The 27,070-nt window shown below is 39.8% G+C and overlaps 2 protein-coding genes and 2 long non-coding RNA genes across 4 annotated transcripts; 3 read left to right on the top strand and 1 right to left on the bottom strand.

Moving 5' to 3' along the window:
• The first annotated feature begins 1,806 nt into the window (after positions 1 to 1,806).
• Positions 1,807 to 2,433, top strand: LOC121749430. Its single transcript, XM_042144000.1, has one exon. It carries the CDS (start codon positions 1,807 to 1,809, stop codon positions 2,431 to 2,433), a length of 627 nt encoding a protein of 208 aa, XP_041999934.1.
• A 2,918-nt stretch (positions 2,434 to 5,351) lies between these two features.
• Positions 5,352 to 5,825, top strand: LOC121749429 (uncharacterized mitochondrial protein AtMg00810-like). Its single transcript, XM_042143999.1, has one exon. It carries the CDS (start codon positions 5,352 to 5,354, stop codon positions 5,823 to 5,825), a length of 474 nt encoding a protein of 157 aa, XP_041999933.1.
• A 4,770-nt stretch (positions 5,826 to 10,595) lies between these two features.
• LOC121747153 lies at positions 10,596 to 12,881 on the bottom strand. Its single transcript, XR_006039148.1, has 3 exons — positions 12,586 to 12,881; positions 11,185 to 11,253; positions 10,596 to 10,655 (listed from the first exon to the last, which is right to left on the bottom strand). It is a non-coding gene; the product is annotated as an uncharacterized LOC121747153 (long non-coding RNA).
• On the top strand, positions 11,265 to 13,094 carry LOC121747154. The gene is made up of 2 exons (XR_006039150.1): positions 11,265 to 12,399; positions 12,947 to 13,094. It is a non-coding gene; the product is annotated as an uncharacterized LOC121747154 (long non-coding RNA).
• The last annotated feature ends 13,976 nt before the right edge of the window (positions 13,095 to 27,070 follow it).

The following is a 27,070-nucleotide window of genomic DNA, read 5'->3' as shown; positions in this document are numbered from 1 at the left end:
ACAAGGTGGATTTTAACCGTGGGGGAGTTGATACGAACCTCTATTATTATTATTTAGTTTAGATATTATAGGGATTTAGCATATATTTTTCTATATCTTTGTTTTCTTATTCATTAAGTCAGTAGCATTATAAATAGGATAGACTGTTATCTTTTTTATTCATTCAATCAATATATGAAATTATCATTCTTTTGGCTCAATTGAGTAGCAAACAAGAAACATCTCCTAAGGTTGCAGACGGGGCTGATCTCGCGCTCAACCGCCCCTTTTTTGCCGTCCAAGTCACGACCCAACGTTGGGCGCTCGACAAACGACGACATCTCGTTTCTTGATTTTGCGTGGAAATCGACGTTAAGGAATTAGGTCCTTAACATTATAGTAGGACAATCTGAAAAAGGAATAGGTACGACTTAGCTATAGAGTGAGAGAGAGAGAGTATTTAACGAGTGTAATATGCAGGCTGCAGCGTACACAGTGTTTGGCGCGACAACAGCTGCAGTCCAAGGGTCGACAATTGCGATCACAGGAGAGAAGAGCTTCCAATGGATGAAGCTGTGCAACAGGTTCACCAGATTCTGTTTTCAAATAGGAGGAGCATTGATATGTGGATATGTAGCAGCACTTTTAATGGTCATAACTGCTTCCATCTCAGCCTACTCGCTTTTTCACCCAAACGCTTCCTTATGCTCAACCCCAAATAATCCATGTTATTTATCTTCTCACAAAGATATTCATTATTACCATTGATTACACCTTTGCTTCAGCTTTCTAAAACTTGTTTCTGTTTAATTCCCTGGTGCTCAACAAACTTCCAAGTATTAGTAATTTTTAGCTACTATATAAGCTATGTGCCATTATGTTATACGTTACGATCTACGACTTACGAATAATATTCCGGAGTTTTAAATGTCAATTTGTCGCCAAGACAAAAATTTACTATAATACTAGTATGTATTACACTAATAACTAATATAAATTTTGCATGTTAAAAATATCAACACAAAGACATAAATTTATCAATCTTCTTGTGTTGATAAACATGTCTTTGTGTTGATATTTAAATTTACATGTTTGTATTGATTTTATTATGTCTTTGTGTTGATCATTTTAATACACGAAATTAAAAGTTATTAGTTATTACTGTAAATTAGCTAGCACACTAACGCAACCCACTATTTCTATCGTCTTTCATTGTTCTCTTTAAAGAGATACTATAATACTCACTCGTCCCACAAGAATATGCATTCTTCTCTTTTTAGTCCGTCCCAAAAGAATATGCATTTTCTAATTTTGAAAATTCATTCTCCACTAACAATATTTTATTTACAATTTCGCGCCAATATTATCTTCAAAATTTGGCTGCAGATTTTTCTCACTCCTAATGGCAACGGAAAAAATCCTCTAGTAATATTTTTCCACTAGAAATAAAAAGTAATCAAAATATTTGTTAATTAGCTGCAGATATTTGTTGTTAAATGTTGGAGAAGATCACGAAAGATCACAAGATATGCTCCAAAGCACACGGGAGATATGCTAGATTATATCTTACCAAACATAGGAGATATCAATCAATGTAATTAATGATTGTTTTCCTTGTATAGCCTATCCTTGTCCTATATAATTGTGCCCAATGCATGATGATCATTATCAGTGAATAATAATAAGCCCTTCTTACCGATCGAAGCATTCGTTTGACATGGCATCAGAGCCAGAAAAACGACCACGGCTCAGAAAATTCTCATCATAGCCGATACCAATCCCGACCTTCCTAGCCAAGAACCAGAATAATCAATCCTGTAACACAAAATGTCAGATACAGAGGACAATAATTTCGATCCAGAACAGCCAGCAAAATTGAAGAATAGCAAGAATGTCACGGTGGCATTCAAGCTCAACGGAAAGAACTACCCATTGTGGTCGACACTTATGAAAGTCAAGATAGGAGGCCGAGACGACTACTCACACATCCGGAAAGAACCCCCAAAACCGGGTAGCGGGGGATATGATGATTGGGAAGAGGATGATTTGGTGGTGTTCTCGTGGATCGTCGATAACATTGAGAATGAAATTATCTCCGATTTCGCTCATCATCAAACATCAAAGGCGTTGTGGGATAGTCTAGCCGTAACCTTTGAAAACAAGGCCGACAAATATCTCATCTACGACCCGGAGGAGAAAATAATCATGATCAAACAAGGCAATATGGACTTGGAAACGTATTACCGAAGGATCCACGGGCTGTGGATCAATGTCGACCGCTGCCAGAAGCAGCCGATTACTTGTTGTGACAAGGGAGTCAACCAATACCGAACCCATTCGAACGAGAAGAGATTGTTCAAGTTTCTGGCTGGATTGAATCTCGAATATGATTCGATCAAATGGGATATCCTCAAGGATGATCCCTACCCATCAGTTGAAGCGGCCTACGGGTAGGTAAAGACGGAGGTGGCTCGACGTCAAATCATGCCACCGGCGTCATCCTAACCCACCCTTGAAACCGCTGGCGGCAACACCGGAGATACATCTTCTAGGGATGGCATCGGGAGTGGATTCGCTGCCCAAAGCCAACGCTCATCATACCGGAATGGAGCAGCACCGCGCCAAGCAGCCACTGCCAGCCGACCGGGGAGCCGTCCTGATAAATCCGGCCTATGGTGCACCCACTTCCAATGACCCAAACACACGTACGAGACATGTTTCAAGCGACTAGGATACCCCGAATGGTGGGAGGAGAGGCAGAGGATGAAAGCTGCGCAGCCTTGGGCGAGAATGGTTGTCGGAGTTACCGAGGACGGGCAACCATGGAATCAAAATTACCATGGGGGAACAACCGGTAAGGGACCGGCGGTGAACCAAGAGGCGTCAATCGGTGGCAGCAATGTCTGAGGAGCCGGCAATTTTGCCAAACGGGAGGGAGCGGCGCCGGATAATGGAGGTATCGAGTTTGGTTTAAAATCAAACCCTAGAAACTTGTTTAAATTATGTCTGCCTACTCTGAACTATGGAAAATTAGTTTTTCGACCCCATCCTTTAAAAAGAAGACCTCCAGATTGCTGGAAATTAAATACTGACTCCTTTCATATTGGAAATTCTGATATTAGCCCCAATATATGTGAATATGTGACAGAAAACCCATTTGCTCCCTTTCACGTAAATAGAGAGACTAGTATGTCAAAGGGTTGGATTTTTTATTGTGGGGCCACTGATACTATGACACCAGATAGAAATGATTTTATTAGCATGAGTAGAATCACTAAAACCTATATTAAAACAACAAGTGGGGAGTTGATTACTGTTGAAGGGTCTGGAACTATTGAAATTTCCCCTACACTCCATCTCCAAAACTGCTTATATGTTCCAACTTTATCTCAGCGATTGATGTCTATCAGTCATGTAACAAATGAATTAAATTGCACTCTTCTGATGCATCCCAACTTCTGTATTTTACAGGATATTCGGACGAAGAGGATACTTGGGCGTGGCACTGAGAAGTGTGGACTCTACTATGTGGACAAGATAGCTCAACATGGTAGTGCGATGCTGGCTCACGGATCCATGAGACAAGAAATTTGGCTGTGGCACAGAAGACTAGGACACCCTTCCCCTGGTTATTTTAAACTGCTTTTTCTGAACCTTTCTGTTCCTACTGATTTCTTTTGTGAAACTTGTGTTATGGTAAAGAGCCACCGACAATTATTTAAACTCTTGAACACTCGTATGCAATCTATGTTCTCCTTTCATTCTGATGTGTGGGGTCCTGCACCTTTTGCCGGGGAAAATGGTTTTCTATATTTTGTTATATTTGTTGATGATTGCACTAGAATGACCTGGATCTATTTTATGAAACATAAGTATGAGGTTATGGATAAGCTTGTTTTGTTTTTTAAAATGGTTCAAACCCAATTTCATACCACAATCAAAACTCTTCGATCCGACAATGAGAGAGAATTCATTAACAGTCTCATGACCTAATTCTTCCAAGAAAAGGGAATGGTTCACCAGACTTCATGTGCCTATACACCAGAACAAAATGGGGTGGCCGAACGGAAAAATAGGACGATCCTAGAAATAGCCCGAGCCCTAATGATCGAATCTAAAGTTCCACAACACTTTGGTCGGAAGCAATAGCTACATCTGTCTACCTCATGAGTTGCCTACCAACAAAAATCCTAAACAAAAAAACCCCCTTGATATCCTATCCTTTCTATCCAAAATCCCTCCACACTTGAACCTTCAACCGAGAGTCTTCGGTTGCACAGTTTATGTTCACATCGCCAAACACGAAAGAACCAAACTATCCCCATGTGCTACCAAATGTGTCTTTGTAGGGTATGGCGTTAACCAAAAGGGCTATCGGTGCTATGATCCTCATACCAGGAAAATCACCACCACCATGAACTGTAATTTCCTAGAAACCGAATTCTTCTACCATACCCACCTTAGTAGTTAGGGGGAGAGTGATTCCTGTAATTCCGTGGACTATCTAAGTTGGGTCGTGCCACTTCCAAATTCCTCGATTGAGGATCTAACAGAACCAGTTGTCACTACCGCCGAACATGTCTCGCCAAGTGAGTCATCTCATCCACGATCCCCCGATCCTCTTCCACCGATATTCGAGGTAATTACTGAACTGAATCTCAATACAGTCTCTACTGACCCAGTAGGTGCAGAATCATCGAAAGAGATCAATGTGATTGATAGTGACACTGGGAAGTATATTCTGCCCCCCCCCAGAGCACAAGAGGAGTCTCACCGAAGAGATATTCCCCCGAAAAAATTGGAAAAAAGAGCAGATACGGAGTGACAAATTTTGTGCAAGGGAATCTATCAAAAATGGCAAGAGCATTTGAAGCTGCTCTATATGAAGAAGAAGAGATCCCGCAGTCAGCTGAGGAAGCAATGAAACACAAACACTGGAAGGAGGCTATGCTCACTGAAATGAAGGCACTGATGAGAAACAATACTTGGGTCAAAGACAAGTTGCCTGAAGGAGTAAGAACTGTCGGGTGTAGATGGGTGTTAACGATAAAGAGGAGGCCAGACGGCACAATTGAGAGATATAAAGCCAGGCTGGTAGCAAAGGGATACACCCAAACCTATAGGGTCGATTACAAGGACACTTTTTCACCCGTGGCAAAAATTAACACTGTAAGGGTGCTATTCTCGATTGCCTTCATCAATTTGATATGTCGAATGCCTTCCTACATGGAGAGTTACCAAAACCAGTCTTTATGGAGGCTCAACCCGGGTTCACTGACGAGTTTAAAGGAGGAGAAGTGTGTAGACTGCAGAAGACTTTATATGGACTGAAGCAGTCCCCGAGAGCATGGTTCGGAAGGTTCATAGAGGTAATGAAGAAGTTTGGGTACAAGCAGAGTAATTCCGACCACACGCTGTTCATCAAGAAGAGGGGAGATAAAATTACATGCTTGATCATATATGTGGATGACATGATTCTTACTGGGGACGACACAGAGGAAATGGCCGAACTAGGGAAGAATCTGTTCAGCGAGTTCGAGATGAAAGATTTGGGACCATTAAAGTATTTCTTAGGAATAGAAGTGCTAAGATTGAGGAAGGGAATTTTTATCAACCAGAAGAAGTATGTTCTGGATTTGCTAGCTGAAGTCGGGATGGTGGATTGTAAACCAGCAGACGCTCCGATGGTCCAGAATCATGGACTGCAGATGAAGGAAGAAGCAAGGAAGACTGACAGAGGAAGATACCAGCGATTGCTCGGGAAGTTAATTTATCTATCACATACGAGACCAGATATTGCGTATGCTGTAGGGATCGTAAGTCAGTTTATGCACGCACCCCAATAAGAGCACTGAGAAGCAATTTTAAGGATCGTGAGATATTTGAAAGGGTCAGACGAACACGGGCTTCTATTTGAAAAACATGGACACCTACAGATACATAGATTTACTGACGCTGATTGGGCCGGCAACCCAAATGATAGGAAGTCCACAGCAGGATACTTCACCTTTGTAGGAGGTAATCTTGTGACATGGAGAAGCAAGAAACAAAAGGTGGTGGCGCTTTTTAGCGCAGAAGAAGAGTTTCGAGGAATTAAGAGTGGACTAACAGAATTACTATGGCTGAGGAAGCTTATGAGGGAGTTAGAACTTTCGTCGTCCCAAACATGCAAGTTGTTCTGCGATAATAAGGCGACCATAAGTATATCAGAGAATCCAGTTCAACATGACCGGACTAAACATGTGGAGGTTGATAGGCACTTCATAAAGGACAATATTGAGGCAAAGATAGTCGAGATGCCCTATGTCAAATCCGAGGACCAGCTGGCATACATATTGACAAAAGCAGTGAACTCGAAGTCATTTCGGGAAGTATTGTGCAAGTTAAGTGTCGGGAATCCCGTCACTTAACTTGAGGGGGAGTGTTAGAGAAGATCACGGAAGATCACGAGATATGCTCCAAAGCACACGTGAGATATGCTAGATTATATCTTACCAAGCATATGAGATATCAATCAATGTAATTAATGAATGTTTTCCTTGTATAGCCTATCCTTGTCATATATAATTGTGCCCAATGTATGATGATCATTATCAGTGAATAATAATAAGCCCTTCTTACCGATCGAAGCATTCGTTTGACATTAAAGAAATTACAAGCATATCTTTTTTAGATAAAATCCTTAACTAAATTTAAATTATTTAAATTAGGACGCATCTAATTATCCTCATACTTGCGCCACTAAATTCCCTCTACTTTTAAAATATTGAAGAAGAGATAAACTCTTCGTCGTCGTATTAGGATTAGGATTGCTTTATTGAAAAGCATGTTTCAAGCAATTTACACGAGTAGAACTACATACATTAACTATACAATCCACTTTTAACCTAATGTTAGAATAATTAATTTTGTCGCATTGTGTTTGTTTATGCATTTATAAGATATTTCTTAAACATTTAAATGTATAAGAAACAAACAAGTCTAAGTTTTCTGCGTGGTAAATTGGTTGTGAACGACGTTTGAGTGTGGTTATGTTACGGACGTTTTCCGTAACAACTCCGGGAACCCTCTTCTCGTGGATAATTCGTTTTGCTGAGCGCGGAACTCGTGTTCCATCGGCAGCGATCAATTTGTTTTGCTTGTGAAAAAATATAGGTTTAGGCAAAATATTTCATTCATAAAAAGTGAGGTAAATGAAATAGCCTATTTATATGTTTCTAGGACGCTAGGGTTGGTTCGACTTAACCTAAACATCCGGGAAAAAACCAACAAAGAAAACCCGAACGGGGCCTTATAGTTTTAGCGCGACTCAACGAAATTAAATTAATGTCTCAAAATAATAAAAATAACATAATTAATAAGGAAAAAAAGAAAATAAAACTGCTGTTACGCCACAGACAGCCCGCCTATTTGGTGCTGAAATTCTGAACTTCGTCGGCATCTTGAGCTTGTCTCTTGGCCTCAACTTCCTTGCCATCGACGAGCTCTCCTCCTCCTTCGTTGCTGGCTGCTCCTCCATGTCCGACACCTCCTCTTCCTCATGTTCTTGCTGATTAACTACGATGTCATCGGTCGGTACAGTTGAGTTCTTAATAACTCCCCCCTTGTTAAGAACCTGCTTGTCCTCAAGCGGAAGGTCAGGAAAGCGCTTCTTCACAATGGAACGCGGCTCCCACGATGGATCTGAGCCATCGCTCCAACGTACCAAAACCATTTCGGTTTGGATTTCATCCACACACACAACCTTCGAATCCAAAATGCTCACTGGGGTGACAACCGGACGCGACCCCACAAAGGATACCGGTCGTGGAACTCCCTCCAGGGGGCCACCACCTGCCACGAACTTGCGAAGAAGACTGGCATGGAAAACATCATGGATACGACTGCCATCAGGAAAACGTAAATGATATGCCACTGGACCGATCCCCTACAATATCTCGAACGGTCCATAATAACACCGCGCCAGCTTGGCTGAGTGAGGCTTTGTGACAGAGTGTTGTTTGTATAGCTGAAGCTTCAGCCAAACCAAATCCCCGACCTCAAACTCGACGTGCCTCCTGTGCCTATTGGCTGACTCTGTCATCCTCTGCCTTGCTTGCTCCAGGTTACGATGCAAGGTGATTAACAGTTCCTCTCTCTGTCGAATCATATCCACCACATTCGATGGTGTCTTCGCCGATGGAGGCGCTTCGACTAGAGACGGTGGGTCGCGACCATACAACGCATGAAACAGTGACATCCCTAACCCGACATGATGGAAACAATTTAAGGCCAACTCTGCCCAGGGAAGGAAGTTTGACCACTTGGACGGCTTGTCAGCTGTAAACGCATGCAAGTACTGCTCTAACCCCCTATTCCGGACCTCCGTCTGGCCGTCTGACTGAGGATGGTAAGGAGTGGAGAAATGCAGTTTTGTGCCGCTCATGCGAAGAATTTCTTCCCAAACCATGTATAGGAAGACCGAATAACGATCAGAAACCAATGTTTTAGGGAATCTGTGGTGTCGGACCACCGTGTAGACGAATAAGTGCACCACGCGCAGAGCGTCGAACTGAGTCATTAACGGGGGGAAGTGAGCATACTTCGAAAGATGGTCGACGACCACCATAATGGTAGTGTAGCCGCGTGACTGCGGCAGACCAGTTATAAAATCCATAGAGACATCTTCCTACACTTGGGACGGCACTGGCAGTGGTTGAAGTAGCCCGACAGGTTTCTGGGTAGAGTATTTCGTGGACTTTCACACCACACATTCATCCATAAAATGTTTGACATCTTTCCGCATCTTCGGCCAGTAGAACCATGCAGCCAATAAATGGAAAGTTCGTTCGTGTCCCGGATGACCGGCCAACGGCGTGCTGTGATGTTCTTGCAATAGCAGTCTTCTTACGATGGATTGCGGGCTGATTAGAACACGATGATTAAAATAAATAATCTCGTACACCCAAGTCAAGTGCCTAGGTGCGTCCCCTTTATGAATTCTTCTCGATAGCTTCTGCAGATCTGGCAGGGATGAAGTCTCCTGTCGAATGGTCTCCAACACAGTAAGTACAGGTTGGGCGATGGCCATGGGGGCCATTGCAGCCGCCGAATCCGAGAGCTGCTTGTCAGTTGAAGTACTGCTCATGGGGTCGACCTCTTCTCGACGAGATAAGGCGTCTGCCGCCTTAGTTGAAGAGCCCTTCTTGTACTCGATAGAAAATTTATAGCACATCAATTTACGAACGTACAATTGTTTATTAGTTCCTTCAAGCTCTTCTGATCTGTTCTAATCACGAACTCACGCCCCAATAGATATTGGCACCACTTCTGGACCACCTCCACTGTAGCGTACAACTCCTTGTGGTACGTGGATGCAACCTTACGTCTCGGCCCTAGCTTCTTACTAAAGAAAGCAATGGGGTGGCTGGCTTGAAGATGAACTGCACCAATGTCGGTGTTAGAGGCATCCGTTTCAACATAAAACTGAGCGTCGAAGTCTGGCAAACGTAAAATAGGTGCTGATGTCTCGCCGTTTTGAGGTTGTTGAATGATGCCTTCGCTGCAGGAGACCAAATAAAGGCCTCCTTTTTTAGTAAGTCTGTCAATGGGGCTGCAATTACAACATAATTGGCGACAAAACGCCTGTAGTACCCTGTTAGGCTGAGAAATCCTCATAACTTTTTCACGCTCCCCGGAATCGGCCAGGCTGTCATTCCCTCGATCTTGGCAGGGTCAGCGTTGAGGAGACCATCAGAAATCAAGTGGCCGAGATATTCGACCGTCGTGCTGCAGAACGAACACTTGGTAATCTTAAAAAAAAGCTGGTGCTCCTGCAGCAGTGTCAATATCGCAGCTCAGTGTTCGGTGAGACTCCAAGATGGGACTGTAGACCAAGATGCCATCGAAGAATACAATCACAAATCTGCGCAGTAATGGTTGGAAGATACTGTTCATAGCAGCTTGAAATGTTGATGGGGCCTTTGTAAGCCCAAATGATATGACGAGGAACTCATAATGGCCGGCATGCGTTCTGAATTTCGTCTTAAACACATCATCCTCATGCATTCGTATCTGATGATAACCGGATCGAAAGTCCAGTTTAGTAAAGAATTTTGCTTGCCCCAATTCATCAAAAAGCTCATCCGCTGCCGGTATCGGAAAATGGTCCACCACAGTGGCCAGATTGAGCGCATTGTAATCGATGCAAAATCGAAATGAGCCATCCTTTTTACGAATAAATAATACCGGGGAAGAGAAAAGACTCTGGCTACGCTGTATAATCCCTTGCTCCATCATGTCCCACACTTGCTTTCCGATTTCTGCCTTCTGAAAATATGTGTCACGACCGCACTAGCTAAGGATAGCATAGTCGGGGTACCGTGACTAGGAGTGGGGGTACAAGAAGCGGGGAAAGAAATAAGGGAAAATAAAATCAAACATTGGTTGCAAGACATGACTAATTAAGTGCTGATAAATAGAAGAAAGATACTCGATCATGAAGACTCGAGTAATTGTTTGTAAAAATTTCAAAATATCAGAGTTTTGAACAAAATAGACCTGAGTCTTTTAAGATGCACAACAGAAGAAAATGAACGCGGTTCTATGTATGAAGACATGAACCTCCGAGAGTCAAAATCTGACTGAATTAAATGCCTTGTCTCAATAGCACTTCCTCCACCACTTCGCTGCTCAACCTGCACATTTAGAAATATATGCAGGGCTGAGTACAAAAGTACTTAGTGAACACATTACCGAAAAAAATACAAATATACATTTGAAAATATTGTCAAGCCATCATCACAGTAACACTCGGGGTTTTATTGAAAAGGCCCGAGCTTACTAAAATATTCACATTGGACTGCAGTCCCTTTTTCCTGTACTTAGCCATATCTGATCACATTGTGCCGTCGAGATGGTGTTCTCGCACGGTCACCTTCTCTGCCCAACATGTCAGAGGTTTCCATGTGCCGGGAAGGTGGCCACCTTCCACCATCATCTTCTCTGCCGTTCACGGTCAGAGGATCCAAGTAGGGACACCACCCTACCAGGACTCACAATCGAATCGATTCACATATATCATCATTCATAATTCACTTGGCCTTAGCCAAACAGATAGGCATCATACACAAAACATTTATGGCAAGACAACATCCTTAAAAATCACGAACATGAGTTCGTGTTTTCACAAAATACGATTTGTATTTTTAGTATAAGAAATCTTACCTTGATCGCTTAAAGGTGTCGCACTTGAGTATTTCCTCTTTCCGGATTAGAGTCTCATGGAACAATTCCCTTTAAATAAATAAAATAATATTAACACAACAATCAGTGCGAGAAAACTACTAATTAGAATGCATGCACCCTCATTAAAATCTTTTATCTCGTTTCTTAGTTTTCGCATATTTCGATTATTCGGCGGCCGCCCAAGGCGTTGCTTGAGACGCCGGTCGGCCGCTTACGCCCATAATTCCTCCGTTGGCTCCTCGTATTTCCCTCCATGATATCGAATTAAAATCCCAAAAATTATAAAAGTGCACAATTAAATTAACATAACCATTTCCCCTCGAAAATATATTTATTTCGGACTTAGGATAAAATTATTCATCCTCCGAAATATTTCAGGATTAATTAAATATTCCTCACCATTAAATTTATTCATCGGCCCAAGGATTTAAATTAATCTGGCCCAAGTAAACTTTATTCCCAGCCCAACTAATAATTCAGTAGTTTGCCCAACCTTTTTCCTCCTATTTAATTTAGGGTCCAAAACCAAAATTAAATGGAACCCAAACTAACAAATCATCACTTTAATATAATATGCCCAATTCAAAAAAAAAAAATAAGTGAGCCCAAATTATACTCCACCCTCTCCCACGTCTCTCCCTCTCTACATCTTCGACCAAAATCAAACAATAATTTCTCCCAATTTCCGTCGGCTTCTCCAACACTCCACACCAGAGCCGTCGGTCGTCTCCCCTCCGACGCTCGCTGCACTCCGGCGACGTAGGCATCATCCGATTTCCTTCCGTCGCTCTCCGTCGCACGCCGCTGTACCCGACGCCGCTGCGGTGCAGTTTTCTCCACCATCGCGTCGACCCTCACGCCGGGAAGACTCTGTTGTCGCCGCTGTCACCGCCGGGCTCCAGCCGCATCAGTCGCTCCAACGCCGCTGTTGATTTTGCCGTCAATTCGTCCTCAGCGTTCATCCCCGAGCTCCGCCTTCCGTGGTGAACCGCGGCCGTCGTCGCCGTCGGAGTGGAGGAACTCTGCCGCCACATCGCTTCAGCCTTCTCCAGCGACGAGGACGAGCTTCTCCGCCGCCGATCCCCCTGGGTTTGAGAATCCGCCGCTGCTGTCGTCCAATCCAGCCATCGTTCATCACCGAACCAACCCCGAAACGTCCCGAAAAGCCCCGCACAACCCCGAAACAGCCCCCCCGTAAGTTTCTAATTGATTTCATGAATTAAAGTCTGATTCTTGAATTCGGTTCGCTTCGATTTAAACGATTAAAAGATTGATTCCAGATTGTAGTTATTGTTTTGGATTGTGCGATTTGGTTGAGTATAAAAAAAACATGCTATGCAGTTCTTGGATTGAAGGTTTAGATTGGGGAAAGAGATTTACCTCGATAACTCGATATTGGTTGTGAAATTGTAGGACCGAAAGGAGTAGCCCACTGGATTTTGCAGATTCAGTTTCTATAATTCAATTGATTGAGCTCTCGGTTTCTTAAATTTTCTTGCTGCGGAAACCGATCAGAAGAAAGAAATGGATTGAAGATTTAATATTAAGGGAGAGTAGTTAAAGATATGGGAGAGATTCAGGGGTGAGGAGTGTGGCGGTTTGGATGTGGGAGGAGAAAAATATCTAAGAATTTTTAATTAATTTGATTTATTGACTTGGTGACCAAGTTAGATAAATTTGATTTGTTTTTAGTAATTAATTGATTATTTGTTTATTTACTTGTTTATTTAATTTGGTGTAGGTATAATCGGTTCAAGTTCGTGGTCGTCCACGTTGAAGTACCCGCTTTCTTAAAACGTAGGATGTATTAAATTTTGTTGGATGTATCGGACATCAAGATTTTGGTTTTGGGATCTTATTTATTTATTTATTTAAATTTATTGTATTCATATAGGTGTATTATATATTTGTAGATTCTATTCACTTGTCTATCGTCAAATAAACAACGATGACAATCTATAGTAACTCAGATTTAATAGCATAAAAGTCACTTATAGAGGTAATTAAGCTAATAATATAGTTTCTAATAATATCGGCTTAGCGGGTCGTTACAATATGGGTACCGGTATGGCCGTACATTCACTGGTTTGGTATGCGGCAAGAGGTGAATCCTATGATCAAAAGATCGGCGCGGAGGCATACCCTGCGGACTGCTGAACACGGCTCGATACTCCTCTAGAACCTGGCGCACCATATCCGCAACGTCTTTCGGAAATATGTCACCCTCATCAATCTACTGGGGTTCCCCATTCCCACCAATTTCGAGTACCTCATAAAATTCATGATCCGTCGAGAAAGATGCCAAAAGCGCCAATTTAGTGGAGTGATAATTGGCGCGGACCTGGGTGTACACCTTCCAAAAACACCAACTCGTCCCCCTTGTAAAATTCCAGCGTCTTATCAACAAAATCCGCTGATATTCTCCCCATAGACTCCAACCAAGACATTCCCGAAATTACATTGGGGCCGTGCAATTCCAAGATGTGCAGATCAAGGAGAAATAGAGTCCCCTGCATGGTTAGTTTTGTTTGACGAGAGATATGAGTACATAATAAAGATGCACCATTACTAATGCGTGGGTGTAAGAAATCCAATGACGCTCCTGTGTCAACCAAAATTTTTGCGACTCTTATTTTAATATGTCGATTGAGAATTTTATTTATGAAATTTAATTGTTGCTACGTGATTGAGTTGGCCATGTGGAATAAATTGTCATGGGTGATTTGGAATGAAGTGTTATTTATATATATTTTTTTTCAATGTGGGAAATTAATCTAAATAAGAGCATGCATTTTGTTCTAGCCAAATAAAGTGGCTATTTTCGGCCCCTTCAATTATTGGAAACTATATTCTTTTTCTTGGATTTAATTAATTGTTTTGGGATATTTATCCAAATTAAATCCAAAACAAACTATTCCAAACTTGTACTACATGAATTTCGAACCCTAGCCTATTCTTGAGGGATTTCGAAAAAATCCCCTAATTTAATTAGGAGGATGGATTATTTCTTTGATTTAATTGGTACCTTGTTGATTCCCTTCATTATTTTAAATCCAATTAAATCTTGTCACATTTTGTTTCCTCACCATAATCTGATTAATATTCGAATTATTCCCTTGTGGGAATAATACCCAAATTTTCGGCCACTTTGATTAAGAAGGAAATAATAATTGTTTCCCTGCTTTGTGGAATTCCTTCTATTCAAATAAATATCAAATTAATACCTAAGTCAAATTAATTGGGGACGTGGATATTTTCCTTGTATTGTGCTCTCCATATCACACGCCCCTTATGCTTCAAATTTCCTTGTGGACATTTATTTAATTGTTACCTATTTTATGGGAGTCTTTTCCTATAAAGAAATTACCAAATTTAAATCATATTCTTATTTAATTGAGGATTTAAATAATTTTCCTTGTGCACCCATTAAATTTTCGCTCTCCCCCTTTTATTTCCTACTTGGAGATTTAATTTATTTTGTTCTCTTGTTTATGAAATATTCATTGTTTTAATTCCTAAGTTGTGAATATATTTCTCTCCAAGTAAATACCAAATAAATTCCTTGTTAATTTAATAGCCAAATTTTGAAAATTCCCTTCTTTTAATTGTGGGATTTTATTTATTGGCCTCTATTTTATTCCTCCACAATTAATTAATAAATAAATTTAGTTGGGGAATTAACCTACTATAAAATCACCTAAACCTAACCCTAGCCCCCATATTTTTCCCCTCCCAACCGTCCACCTCTCTCTCCCTCACTGTCACACGCCTCCTCCTCCCTCTTTACATTCTCTCCAAAAACTCTCCTTCAATCCTTGTTCTTGCATCCATTGGAGTTGGAATTTCAAGAGTTTCCGAGGAATCACATCAATCTTTGTTTCTACCGTTTGATTTTGATTCAAGAAGGTATAATTTAAAATCTTTTCCTCATCCTTTCCATTGAATCGTTGTTTTTGAATCCCTCATGCATATAGTGAGTGTAGGAATCATAGATCGCAAAATTAATCGGGGGAATTTATGTTTGTGTGAGAAAATTTGTGGATGTGCGATTTTGAAAGAATATGTGTGAAGTTTGGATGTTTCAGTGGTGAATGATGTGTGAATATATGAGAACATGATTGTGAGAACTTTTTGAAGCATGATTGTGCGTTGGAAGCATGAATAATTGTGTTTGGATGAATGAGGAATAAACCCTAATTTCGAAATTGTGAAGCCTAAAAACTGTGGCGTTTGGACAGTGGATTCTGGCGTGTGTTTGGCCAGCCAAACACTCTTATTTTGACACAAATTTTTTAGCTGAGTAAATTTTGAGGTGTTTTCTGTGTTGTGTGTGAATTTCAGCCCCTTTTGACGAAAGATGAATTTTTAATAAATTTTGAAGTTGACTGTGCAATTCTGCTAGAAACTTGTATTCTCGCCCAGAGAGTTTCATTTTTGATTTGACCAACCAAATGGGCTTATCTTGATGTGAATTTTTTTGACTGGATGAAATTTGAAGTGTCTTCTATGTTTTGTGAAAATTTCAGCCTCATTGAACATTGGATGGATATTTGGTAAATTTTTCAATCGAACCGCGCAGTACTGCCAGAATTTTTATGTTCCGACCAGAGGGTTGCATTGTTGTTTTAACTGACCAAATGATATGTTTTCGGTGTGAAATTTTAACTGGACGTGCTTGAATGTGTCTACTCTGTAGTGACCAAAATATAGCTTCATACGAGGTCGGATGGACTTTTGGTGATTTTTACAAAATGACTGCGCAGTTTTGCCAGATTTCTGTTATGTCAAAATAATACTTGTTGCCAAGTTTGGGTGAATTATATGATGCATGTATGATCAAGGAATGTATCTTATGACGTGATTATGTGTGATAAGTTGATAAATATTATGACATGTTTTTCCTTATGTTGATGAATGTTGGGGTGGGTAATTTAAGAGAACGATGAAAGGAACGATAGGACATGCATGATAATTTGTATTGATGGAAGGCTGATTGTGTTGTGATGTTGGCAAGGGGATTGTGTGTACGTGAGCACAAGGAACGAGGGTTGCTTTGAGTTGGGTATTGTGTTGTTTAAGCAAACGAGGTGGGCTTTCTTTTACAAATCTTTTTTTATTTTCCGAAAATATGATGCGGTGTTATAAGGGTGGTTTAACTTGCTATGTCATGCCATGTTATTTTTGTTTGTGAGATTGTTGCCTGATGCCTAGTTCGTCTGAGCTTGCTCCGTTAGGCTATATGGCTGTGTTGTGTAACGAATTCGGGTCTGAGTAGGGCAACAAACCCTATCAGGCTGTGTACACTGGTGGGATCGTGAGCCGTCCTTGCTAGTCGGCCGGTCTCGTGGGCGAATAGTGTGGCCACACTTTCGTCGCACTATGATATGATGACTATGATTGCTGGATTTATAAGAAAGTGGGGAGATTGACTGTCTGGCCAGACTTTGAAATATTTTTATGTTCTCGTGATATTTCTTAACTACAGGTAAAACACGAGATCACTGGTATGGATGACATAACTGTATAAAATGTTTTCGGCATGAGCCCATTGAGTACAACAAGTACTCAGCCTTGCATGTGTTTTCCCTATGTGCAGGTTGAGCGGAATGTTGCGGTAGATGTTGAGTCGGCCTAGGAAATGTTGGATGCGTTGTGTCTTCATACATAGGCGTCATCCTTGACTCTCTTTGAAATCTTATCTCCGCTGCTATATTTTTGGAACTATGCCTCAAAACCTTATTTTATTTCGTACTGTTTTTTAGCATGTCCAATTGTGTTACCTTGTTACTCTAAAATGGTTTTTCGTAAACTAAACCAAATGCTTTTTTTTGGAAGTTAATTGGATTTTTATATTTATTTTTCCTGCTGCTTCTTTTGAAAGAAAAAAAAATCGTTTGCTATAAGTCTTTGCATTAATTGATAATGAATTTATGACATTAAGTTTCTTTTAAGCTAATTGAGTCTTTCTTATGAACTGTCGTCCTTAAATGTTGTCTTTATTGCTATCCCGTGGTCACGATCTCCTCGTTTATAATACCCCTAGTATGGGCGGTCGTGACAGAGTCCAACTCCATAGCAGCCGCCAAAGAAGTCGGTTGCTGTAATTCTACCTTCTCTTGTATAGGTTGTTTAAGGCCTTGGATGAAAATCGGGATCAAGGACTTCTCTGACAAATCGTCCACCCGGTTCAAATACTGCTAGAAGGTAGCGTGATATTCAGCGACGGAGCCCGTTTGTACCAACTTCGCTATGAGGTCGGTGTAGTTCCTAAAACTCTGCGGGTTGAAACGATGGCGTACGTCGTCAAGAAACTCCTGCCATGAAATAAAATCGTTGTTCGCCCGATAGTTGAAGACCCATTCTGAGGCCGGACGGTGAAATAGCATGACCACATAATGTAAGCGATCTTCGTCCGGAATCATGTTATGGTCGAAATAGTATTGTACCCGAGAAATCCAATTCGGAGCATCGGACCCATCAAAGTGGGGCGCATCCATCTTTACTCTACGGGCCTGATCTGAAAATTGATTGTTCCCTCGCGTCCTGTGTCGAGGGGAGTCCCAACAAAAGTAGTCGCCTGATAGTGATCCCTCTCGCCCCATGCCGTTTTCCGTGCTGCCGGGTTATCCCAAACAGAGTGGTGCTGCTGTCCTCCTCGTCGATGATCATAACCGATCAGAGATCGAGATCACGATACAGAGGATCGGACCCGGGATGATCGGCTCCACCAGATTATTCACACGCCGATCCGTGGAATCTAGCCGTTGTTCAATCCTATCGAATCTCGCCTTCTTCTGGAAAACCCTGTGCAATCGGATCCACCGGCCCTGTTTCTGTCGATGTGGCCGTATCAAACTGGCTATCCTCACGAGGTGGTGGTCGCGGAATACCGCTGTTGTCTCTACGCCCAGCGACAGGTTGACGGCGGTTTGGGCCGATCGTCAGGTCTGGAGGCGCGCTAGCCCCTAGTAAACTGGTGGAGGAAAGTTGTGATGCCATGAGTACGGAAAGAAAGCACCAGATGTTATGTACGTTTTCCGTAACAACTCCGGGAACTGTCTTCTAGTGGATAATTCGTTTTGCTGAGTGCCGAACTAGTGTTCCGTCGGCAGCGATCAGTTTGTTTTGCTTGTGAAACAAGATAGGTTTAGGCAAAATATTTCATTCATAAAAAGTGACGTAAATGAAATAGCCTATTTATATGTTTCTAGGACTCTAGGGTTGGTTCCACTTAACCTAAATATGCGGGAAAGAACCAACAAAGAAAACTCGAACGAGGCCTTATAGTTTTAGCCCGACTCAACGAAATTAATTTAATGTCTCAAAATAATAAAAAGAACATAATTAATAAGGAAAAACAAGGAAATAAAACTGCTGCTACGCCCAGGACAGCCCGCCTATTTGGTGTTGAAATTCTGAAACTTCGCCGGCGTCTTGAGCTCGTCTCTTGGCCTCAACTTCCTTGCCATCGACGAGCTCTCGTACTCCTTCGTTGCCGGCTCCTCTTCCTCCTGTTCTTGCTGATCAACTACGATGTCGTCGGTCGGTACAGTTGAGTTCTTAACAGGTTACTACTTCATTAAGATAATCAAAGGCATTTACCTGTTATAACAGTTTTCATAAAATTAAAGTCTAAGTATGCTGAATTGTAGTATGCAAAAAAAGAACTAGTAAGTAATAATGCATAATTCCTTTTGTTGTTTGGTCAACTAAACTAAAATGAACTGAACTCACCTGACGGGGTAGATTATGTATCATAACTTGAGTGCGTTCATCCTTGTATACTGTAACACCCTAACTTTTCCTATTTTTTTTTAATTGATTTAAAAGAACGTCGGTTGTGTAGCCAAGTTTTTTTTCAAGCCCATGTTATTTCACGTTTTATTTTGAAATCCGAGTGAAGAAATATTCCATTTGTTTTTCTTGAGCATATGGATCTCCGATTTTATTACGACTAAAGCAACCTCTTTTATTCTACAAGGAAAATGAATTTTTAAATATACACTTTGGGCCTAAACTCAACACATGGTGGTGAAGCCCACTTCTGAAGAGCCCAAATCAGAATTTTCTGTTGCCATAATTTCTAACATGATCAGTAGTCGGAAAATCAGTTTCGCCGAATCTCAACAAACAAGCAAATTTTGACGAAGCAGTTACAGGCTTATATATGTATATCCACCCTCTCACCCTAACACGTTCATTCATCACTATTTTCATTAGGAAAACAAGAAATTGAGTGATAGGAGCAAAAATGGAAATCAAATCTTCATCACTATCTCTTGGCAGGTGAGCATTTCGAAATTTAAGAAAATAGAGAAAGAGAAGATAGGTTATGGACTTAGCTTAGTTGTCTAAGAGTGGAACGACTCAGGGAGAAGAGGTCAAGCTGCACTAATTTTATGGACTCATTTTTGGCCGGATTGGGCTGGAATATTTTAGTTATGAGTTGGGCTGAAATTTTAATTAAGTTTGGGTCTGCTGTTTGAATAATAAACTTGTTTGGTCTGGAAGGAATTAAATGGAAAGAGAGAAAGAAGTGTTTTGGGCCGAAGATGCTTCATGCAGAGGTTGGGTTGCTTGTATTAAAATGATGGGGAAAGATAAATAACGTGAGTGTTGAGGCCGATGGAGATAGGGAGCTCGGCGATGGATGAAGATGACACACTAAAGTCACGGAAAATTTCTGAATTTTCTAGCTAAGATTGAAGGATAAGATTTAACAACACGTGGGATGCATGCATTGTTTTAGTTAAATTATTTTCCTAATGTCTGATTTTTGCATGTTATGTTCTTTCAATAATGATGATTTCTTTTGCATGCTATTTGAGAATGGAACTGAAAGACAAAGTTGAGGATTTAAGGGAACGAGGTAGGCTTTCTTTTTGAATAATGACTATGCCCTAAATTTTGAAGTGAAAATGATGTGGAATATGTTTATCATGCCATGTTTTTGTGTTTCTATGTGAGTCATCTGAAGTGGCTTTGCCATGTATGTTTAATCGAACGGGTGTGACTAGGGAGTGAGTCCCTACTCAGGCTAGTGTACACCCGTAGATCAAGCGTCGTCTCTTCAAGTTGGCCGGTCTAGTGACTTGGAATGTGGCCTTATTCCCTGCCATGTATGTTCATGTTTTAGTGTCTTGGGCCCTTTCATAGTTAAAACTTTGAGTTCACTCGATAATGGCATAATAAATACTCCCTCTGTCCACCAATAAATGTCCAATTTGCCATTTTCATCCGTCCACCAATAAAAGTTCTATTTGCGTTTTTACTACTTTGGCAATGGACCCTACATTCCATTAACTTTATTTCACTCACATTTCAATATAAAACTAATATATAAAAGTAGGACCCACATTCCACTAACATTTTCTACTTACTTTCTACTACATTTCTTAAAATCTGTGTCGAGTCAAATTTGACATTGTATTGGTGGACGGAGGGAATAATTTTTATAAAATATTTTCAGCATGAGTCCACCGAGTGCATCAAGTACTCATCCCTGCTTATGCATTTAAAAATGTGCAGGTTTAGCGGCGATGACGAAGGGTGGTGTTGAGCAAGTTCAATGAAGAAGTATGTCTCGTTGAATATTCTAATTGTGTCGTGTCTTCATAAATGGCCTCATTCGCTCTTGAACAATTCCGCTAAATAGTACTCCCTTTGTTCCATAGTAGTGGGGTCATTTTGTCATTTCGGTACGTTCCATAATAGTGGAGTCATTTCCTATTTTAGTAAAAGTAAATACATTTCTTCTCACTTGCTTTACTCTTTCTTACTTTTACTTTTAATTTTACTTTACTCTCTTACTTTTTTCTCTCTTCATCTCTCTACCTTTACTTAACATACGGATATGACTCGTTCCAAGCATGGTTTTATGGCAGTTATTACACTGATTAGGGTGTTAATGTTCGGAAAAGTGGATATTTAAGTGTGCAGGAACTAAGAAGCAACGAAGCGGCCAAATGAAGAGGTGACCTGATTAAGTGGACATAAAGGCGAAGAAATTGCCTAGAATTGAAGCAAACTGATCAGGCAAAGGCAAACGGAGCGACTGGACCTGGGAGTTGTGCGAGTGATCACAGAATCAGGAGGCAGCGAAGGATGAGTAATAGGAGAGAGAAAGAAGAATGCCTTCCTACGCAAGGACATTAATGCCAAATCATGAGGGTCTTACCCTTGGGATTGGTGCTCTAAGTCGTCCTATAAATAGAGGGAGAAATGTGGAGCATCAGAATCACTCAAGTCCACCATCAACACTTCACCTCACCTCACTCATACCTTCGGCATTAGGAGTTAGCATGGAGCAGTAGCAGGAGTTAGAGTTCTACCGCAGCAACATTCTCTTTTTCCTCGGCCGGGAAGAAGAGAGCTTAGTTTAAGAAGAAACTCGTTCGCTAATGTTTTGTTTTAGTTCCGAGTGGTTGATACATTTGTTTGCTCTATTTTATTCTGTTTATTCTGAGATGTTATGTTGAATCTACTGCTACGTTGAGTTTTTTGTTAATTTGATCGTCTATTTCAAGTTTGTGTACGACTTCCCTGTCGCATTTGAAGTTTGATTGTTGTTTGAGTTGGATTGTTGGAGTTTCTGTTGGTTGAAATGGAGTTTGTTGTGAATGTTGGTTTGGATCTGGAGTTGGATTATGTTATGATCATGCTTGGTTATGTTTGATTCCCGTTTATTGCTTAAATCTAGTGTCGTAATATTTTGATCTTGTGTTTGTTGTTCCAGATTTGGCAGTTCTTAGCTGAATTTACGTTGATCTTAGTTTTGCGTATGCCTGTTGCATGAAATTAGGATAGGTATTGTCGAACGACTTTCATTCTGTTTAAATAGCATGGATCTAGCTCAGATTTATTTTGTGTCCTGTTTTATCTTAGAAGCTCAGTCCAGATCAGCTGCAGTTTCTTAGTTAGTCATTTTTGTTTGTTTGGAGAAGAAGAAGATCGTAGTTAGTTAGAGTACCAATCTCTGTCAACTTTTCATACGTTCTCAGCTTTATTGTAGTGCGTCGTGTGAGTCAGTGGTCCCTATTTACTTTATGCAGTGTACGGTCCAGATGCCTATTCAGTTGATCAGTTTGAAGTTAGTCGTAGGTCAGTTAGTTTGAGTCGAGTTCAGTTGAATTGATCAGTTTAGCAGAAACCAGTTTAAGTCAAGCAGTTTAGATTGAGTAAACTTAACCCACTGTGAAGCATGGCAGTAGTCAACCCCCAATTGTCTCAAACTCAGTCAAAACACATTCATCTCTGTGGGATCGACCCTTACTTCCCTTTACTAGTTAATAGTATTGTGGGTTAAGATCTTGAAAAGAGAAGCGAGTTCTGTGTTATCTGCGTATCCAACGACAAGTTAGATTGGCTAGGAGTTGTCTTGATCGGTTGATCAACGTGTCTTGATCAGTCTGTGCTTTCTAAAATTTGCGTAAACACAAATACCCCACTCAGTAACACTCAGTCTCAAAATCCTACTTCTCAAATGGCGCCGTTGCCGGGGATGAATGTCGTTATATATGCATGTGTTTGAGATCTTTGGTGTATATAGTTTTTAATTTATTTAATCTTATTTTCTCGTACAGTTTATGAACAAAGCCTTGAGGTTTGGACGCTGGAGTAACCTGATGGGTTTGGTGCCCCTTGCACAGCGGAAGACTTGTATAGAACAAATAAATCAGATAAGGATCTATTTGACCGATTATGCGATTAATCAATTCACATGCATGCTAGAACGTAAATAATTAATGCTTAAAGAATGTAAATCCTAAAATATGAATACTACGGTTTAGAGTTACCGATTTGATTCTCCAAAGAATCGTCGATTGCTCGCGCATTCTCCACGGGATGATCTTCAATACTAGACCACGGATCTTCTAACTGGTTCCCGAACTATATTCCAAAATCAGTGTGGGCTGATCTTATCAAAATACTAGGACTCGAATAAAGAAGACAGAAAATTCCTCACGGAGGAGAGCTGAAGAAAAAATCGTCTCATTCAATAACTAGAGAAGGACGAAAATTTCATTGAAAATAATTGTATTTTCTATCTCATTTATTCTCTTATTTATATTAAGTTCTTATTGGGCTCAATCAGGGATCTATGGAAGGTTTTGGATATGGGCTCACCCCAATTAGCTTTTTACTAATTAAATTGAACCCACAATTTAATACAAGCTTATATTGGAATATTACGATCAACCACTACAGAAGTAATATTGACCTCCTCATCCAAATCTGAAATTACAAGTAATCTGGGTTTCCGTTTTGTATATTATTTATTTTTCGTGCTTAAGATATAAATGTCCATTAATTAACTAAAGTCTGATATGGACTTAATTATTTAACATCTTATTAATTCATGGAATAATCAATACCGTATGCTCAATGCTAACGTATGTAGATTAAGAAATAATATTTTATCAAGACCTAGTCTTTCAGTAGATAGCATAAAGACACGTCTTGCTGTTAGATCCATTCGGTGCTATACCACACCAACGTCATCTTATTTCAGAAAGGCTTAGAAATAATCGGACTGACATTGCAACCTTTCACGATTGGTAGTTTAAGTCTATCTGGGTTGTGAAATTCTTCTTTTTCTTTTGCAAAGCATTGTATAGAACCGACTGTGTTACCTTAAAGTGGACGACGCCCACAACCAGTCTACTAAGCAAAAAACTTAGAATTTGTTTGCTTCTTATGCATTTAAATGTTTATAAAACATCTTATAAATGCACAACCAAACACAATGTAATAATATACTGATCCTATTCGTGCGATACAGCTCGAATATTACTGAATCAGGTTAAAACTGGATTGTAGTGTTTTCCGTATATAAGCACGATTCTATTCGCGCGAACTTGCTCGAAACATGCTTTTTATTATACCAAACCTAACAATCTCCCACTTATACTCAAAACATGCTTTCGAGTATACCCACTACCAAAAACTCTCCCACTTATACCCAAAGCAGGTCTTGGAGCTAGATATATCGAACCACCATTCATTTCACATCATGTTTGAAACATGTTTCCACAAAGGCATTCCCTGTGAAAAATCTGCTTGGTTGTTCTCTGATCATATGTTTTCCACCATAATGTCTTGTTGCGTACTTGATCTTTAATTAATTTCATATCTCTATGTGATTACTTAGCTTTATTAGTTCGTGTGTCCCTTGAGTTAGCCTTCACTAGAGTAATTATAACCAAATGTAATACTCATAGGCATACTCAAACTTACGATTAAATCTATTAGAAAGATACTCCTAAGGTAAATATATGTTCAGAGGATGACTCACTCGATCACTGATTAGTCATAAAACTAAGTCAGTGTAACCCCAAGGACATTACATGAATGACTGGTAAACTAGAATATAGCGATTAGTCTTTCTCAAGCACTATGGTATATTCTTTACCTCAATTAAAGTCCTTTGCCATGGTTAATATGATATACACTTGCTATGCATAAGCACAACTAATATCAAACTCAGTACATATCATAGCACACATAAGACATTTGTTTTTAAAAACTAGTCTCATAATTCTTCATCTCACTAAGCATCAAACGACACTTGACTAGAGACAAGACAATTCCATCTTGAAAGGTATAAACCTTTTCATGGAATTTTTAATGCTAAAATGTTCCAAGCAATGTATAGATATAGGATTCCTAAGAGAATCTCAACATTCTTTCTAGCAATCTTAAAATGACTTAGATGCTATGAATGTAATTAGTTTTTTCTTAAATCCTTTATCTTAAATTGGGCAGACAACCAGTTTTTTCTTAAATCCTTTATCTTAAATCTCAACATGTTTGCAACTTTTGTAGATTTCATCATCGTAGAGTACCAATAATACCATACATAATGCACTTTCAACTTCCTTGTGCTTACAGAACTGTTAAGGACACAAGTCAAATTCCAAATATTTGACAATTTTGATAAAATACATATACTCTGATTTAGATGCTTGTCTAAGACCACGAAGGTCTTTATAAGCTTCCAATCATGCGTTTCTTGTCCCTAATTACATAACCATTAGGATGTTCTAGTAGATGATTTCCTCAAGACTTCTATTTATAGAAGGTTGTCTTGACAATCATAATACATACATTCTAATTTATGTAAGTTCTAATCGATAATAGGATCGAATAAATCCTAGCATAACGATAGCAAGATGATAATTCTCTTTGGGCATAACTCATTGTCGTTGTCTAGCCATTTGAGATCCACATTTACACTTGCAAAGATACTTGCTCCCGCTGACTGACACAACCTATAGGTAATATTGCAAGTCTTGTAAAAACATGTTGTATATCTTAGATTGTAATATGGAATCTATCACCTTTTCAAAGATGATTATCCAAATTAACCAATGCTACATTGTAGTTAAATGGATTATATTCAACTTAATCTAAGACTGAGTCTTACGACACTCTTAGACCCATGAATATGTTGTGTTCCACAGGAACGCTCCCACTATGACATGGTTTTTACAATCTTAGGTACTGAAGTTGATTTTATTAGTGCAAAAGTTTCTAATAGTATGACTTCTTGGTAATGTGGAAAATTCGATATCTCTCTCTTTATCTTGAGAGTTATCACGCTGTTAGGCTTGTAGTTCATCTCTTGATCTTCATACAAGAATTCTATCTTTGAAGATTATAGAACTTATAATCTTACGTCATTTGGGACAACCTTAAAACATGCATCAGTACTAAACTCCAATTTCTTGGAAACCTTTCCAACACGTGTTGGAACAACATTACACCTTGAGATGTGCTAGACTAGAGATGCTCTAGTCCATAACTCGTGTTTTGTAGAAGGTACAGATGTTGGTAGTTTCTTTAACGCTCATCCCATCAATGATAAAATTTTAATGAGTACAACTCATCATTTAATCAAACTAGTCTTAGAAAGACTTCGATTCCTTCTTACATAACTATCCCATTCATTAGAAGAATGTTTGGATTCGTCAATGGAGATTAGACTCCCATTACTAATCATAACACTTTGCTCGTCTCCTTATGGTGTAAACCATTGAGACTTGCTAGTCTTTCTATGTCGCACTTCTATAAGTATTCTGAATCTCTTCAAAAATCAAACGATTCTAACTCATAGTGCATCAAACAGACTTTCTCAACTCTCAAGCTATTTAACAAAATGTTAAAATCTCGATAGTCTAGATCAGTTCGAACAATTGCTAAGTATTTTCTTGGCCTTAAGACTAAGAGCTATAAATACTTTATCATCCATTGTTTAATAAGCGGATGTGTTGTTTTAATACTCAATCTTGTTGCACTATTATTGTTTTAATACTATGATGCCTCAAACATCAACCATAAAACAATAGTTGAGCTTTGATAGCTCTCATTGCAACAAAAAACTGGATCAAGATCTCTTACTTAGATGTTGCATTGTCATGTAACTCACTGTCCTTCTCTAAAAGAGGTCAATCCAGCTTACAAAGCATCTTCACTTCACTTTTAAACAAACATTGACGACAATTCTGACTCCCCGATTTCCATATCTAGTCTTTTGTTCAAATGAACTACGACTTAGGAAAAATGCGGCCTATATGAATTCGTCATCAATCATGTTGCTTTCCTCTAACAGTAATATAACGACTATTATTCTGAAGATTTTCTACTTTTCAGTTAAACCTTCTTGTAGTCATTTCTTATTACTTTAGGCGGTGACTTGTGTCAGAAACTATTTGAGTGAATAAAAGATCATCAATGTTGAGTGATCAAAAGATCCTCCAAACATTCTGTCATTCTGTCCACTCGAATCATTTTGACAGATTCTATTGATTTCCATCTTTCATCGTCATTAACCAAGACTTGTCGTGCTACTTAAAGGAAAATTGTC

This window comes from Salvia splendens, chromosome 9 (assembly GCF_004379255.2).
Source record: "Salvia splendens isolate huo1 chromosome 9, SspV2, whole genome shotgun sequence".
Taxonomy (NCBI): domain Eukaryota; kingdom Viridiplantae; phylum Streptophyta; class Magnoliopsida; order Lamiales; family Lamiaceae; genus Salvia; species Salvia splendens.
This window is presented reverse-complemented; position numbering and strand designations above follow the sequence as displayed.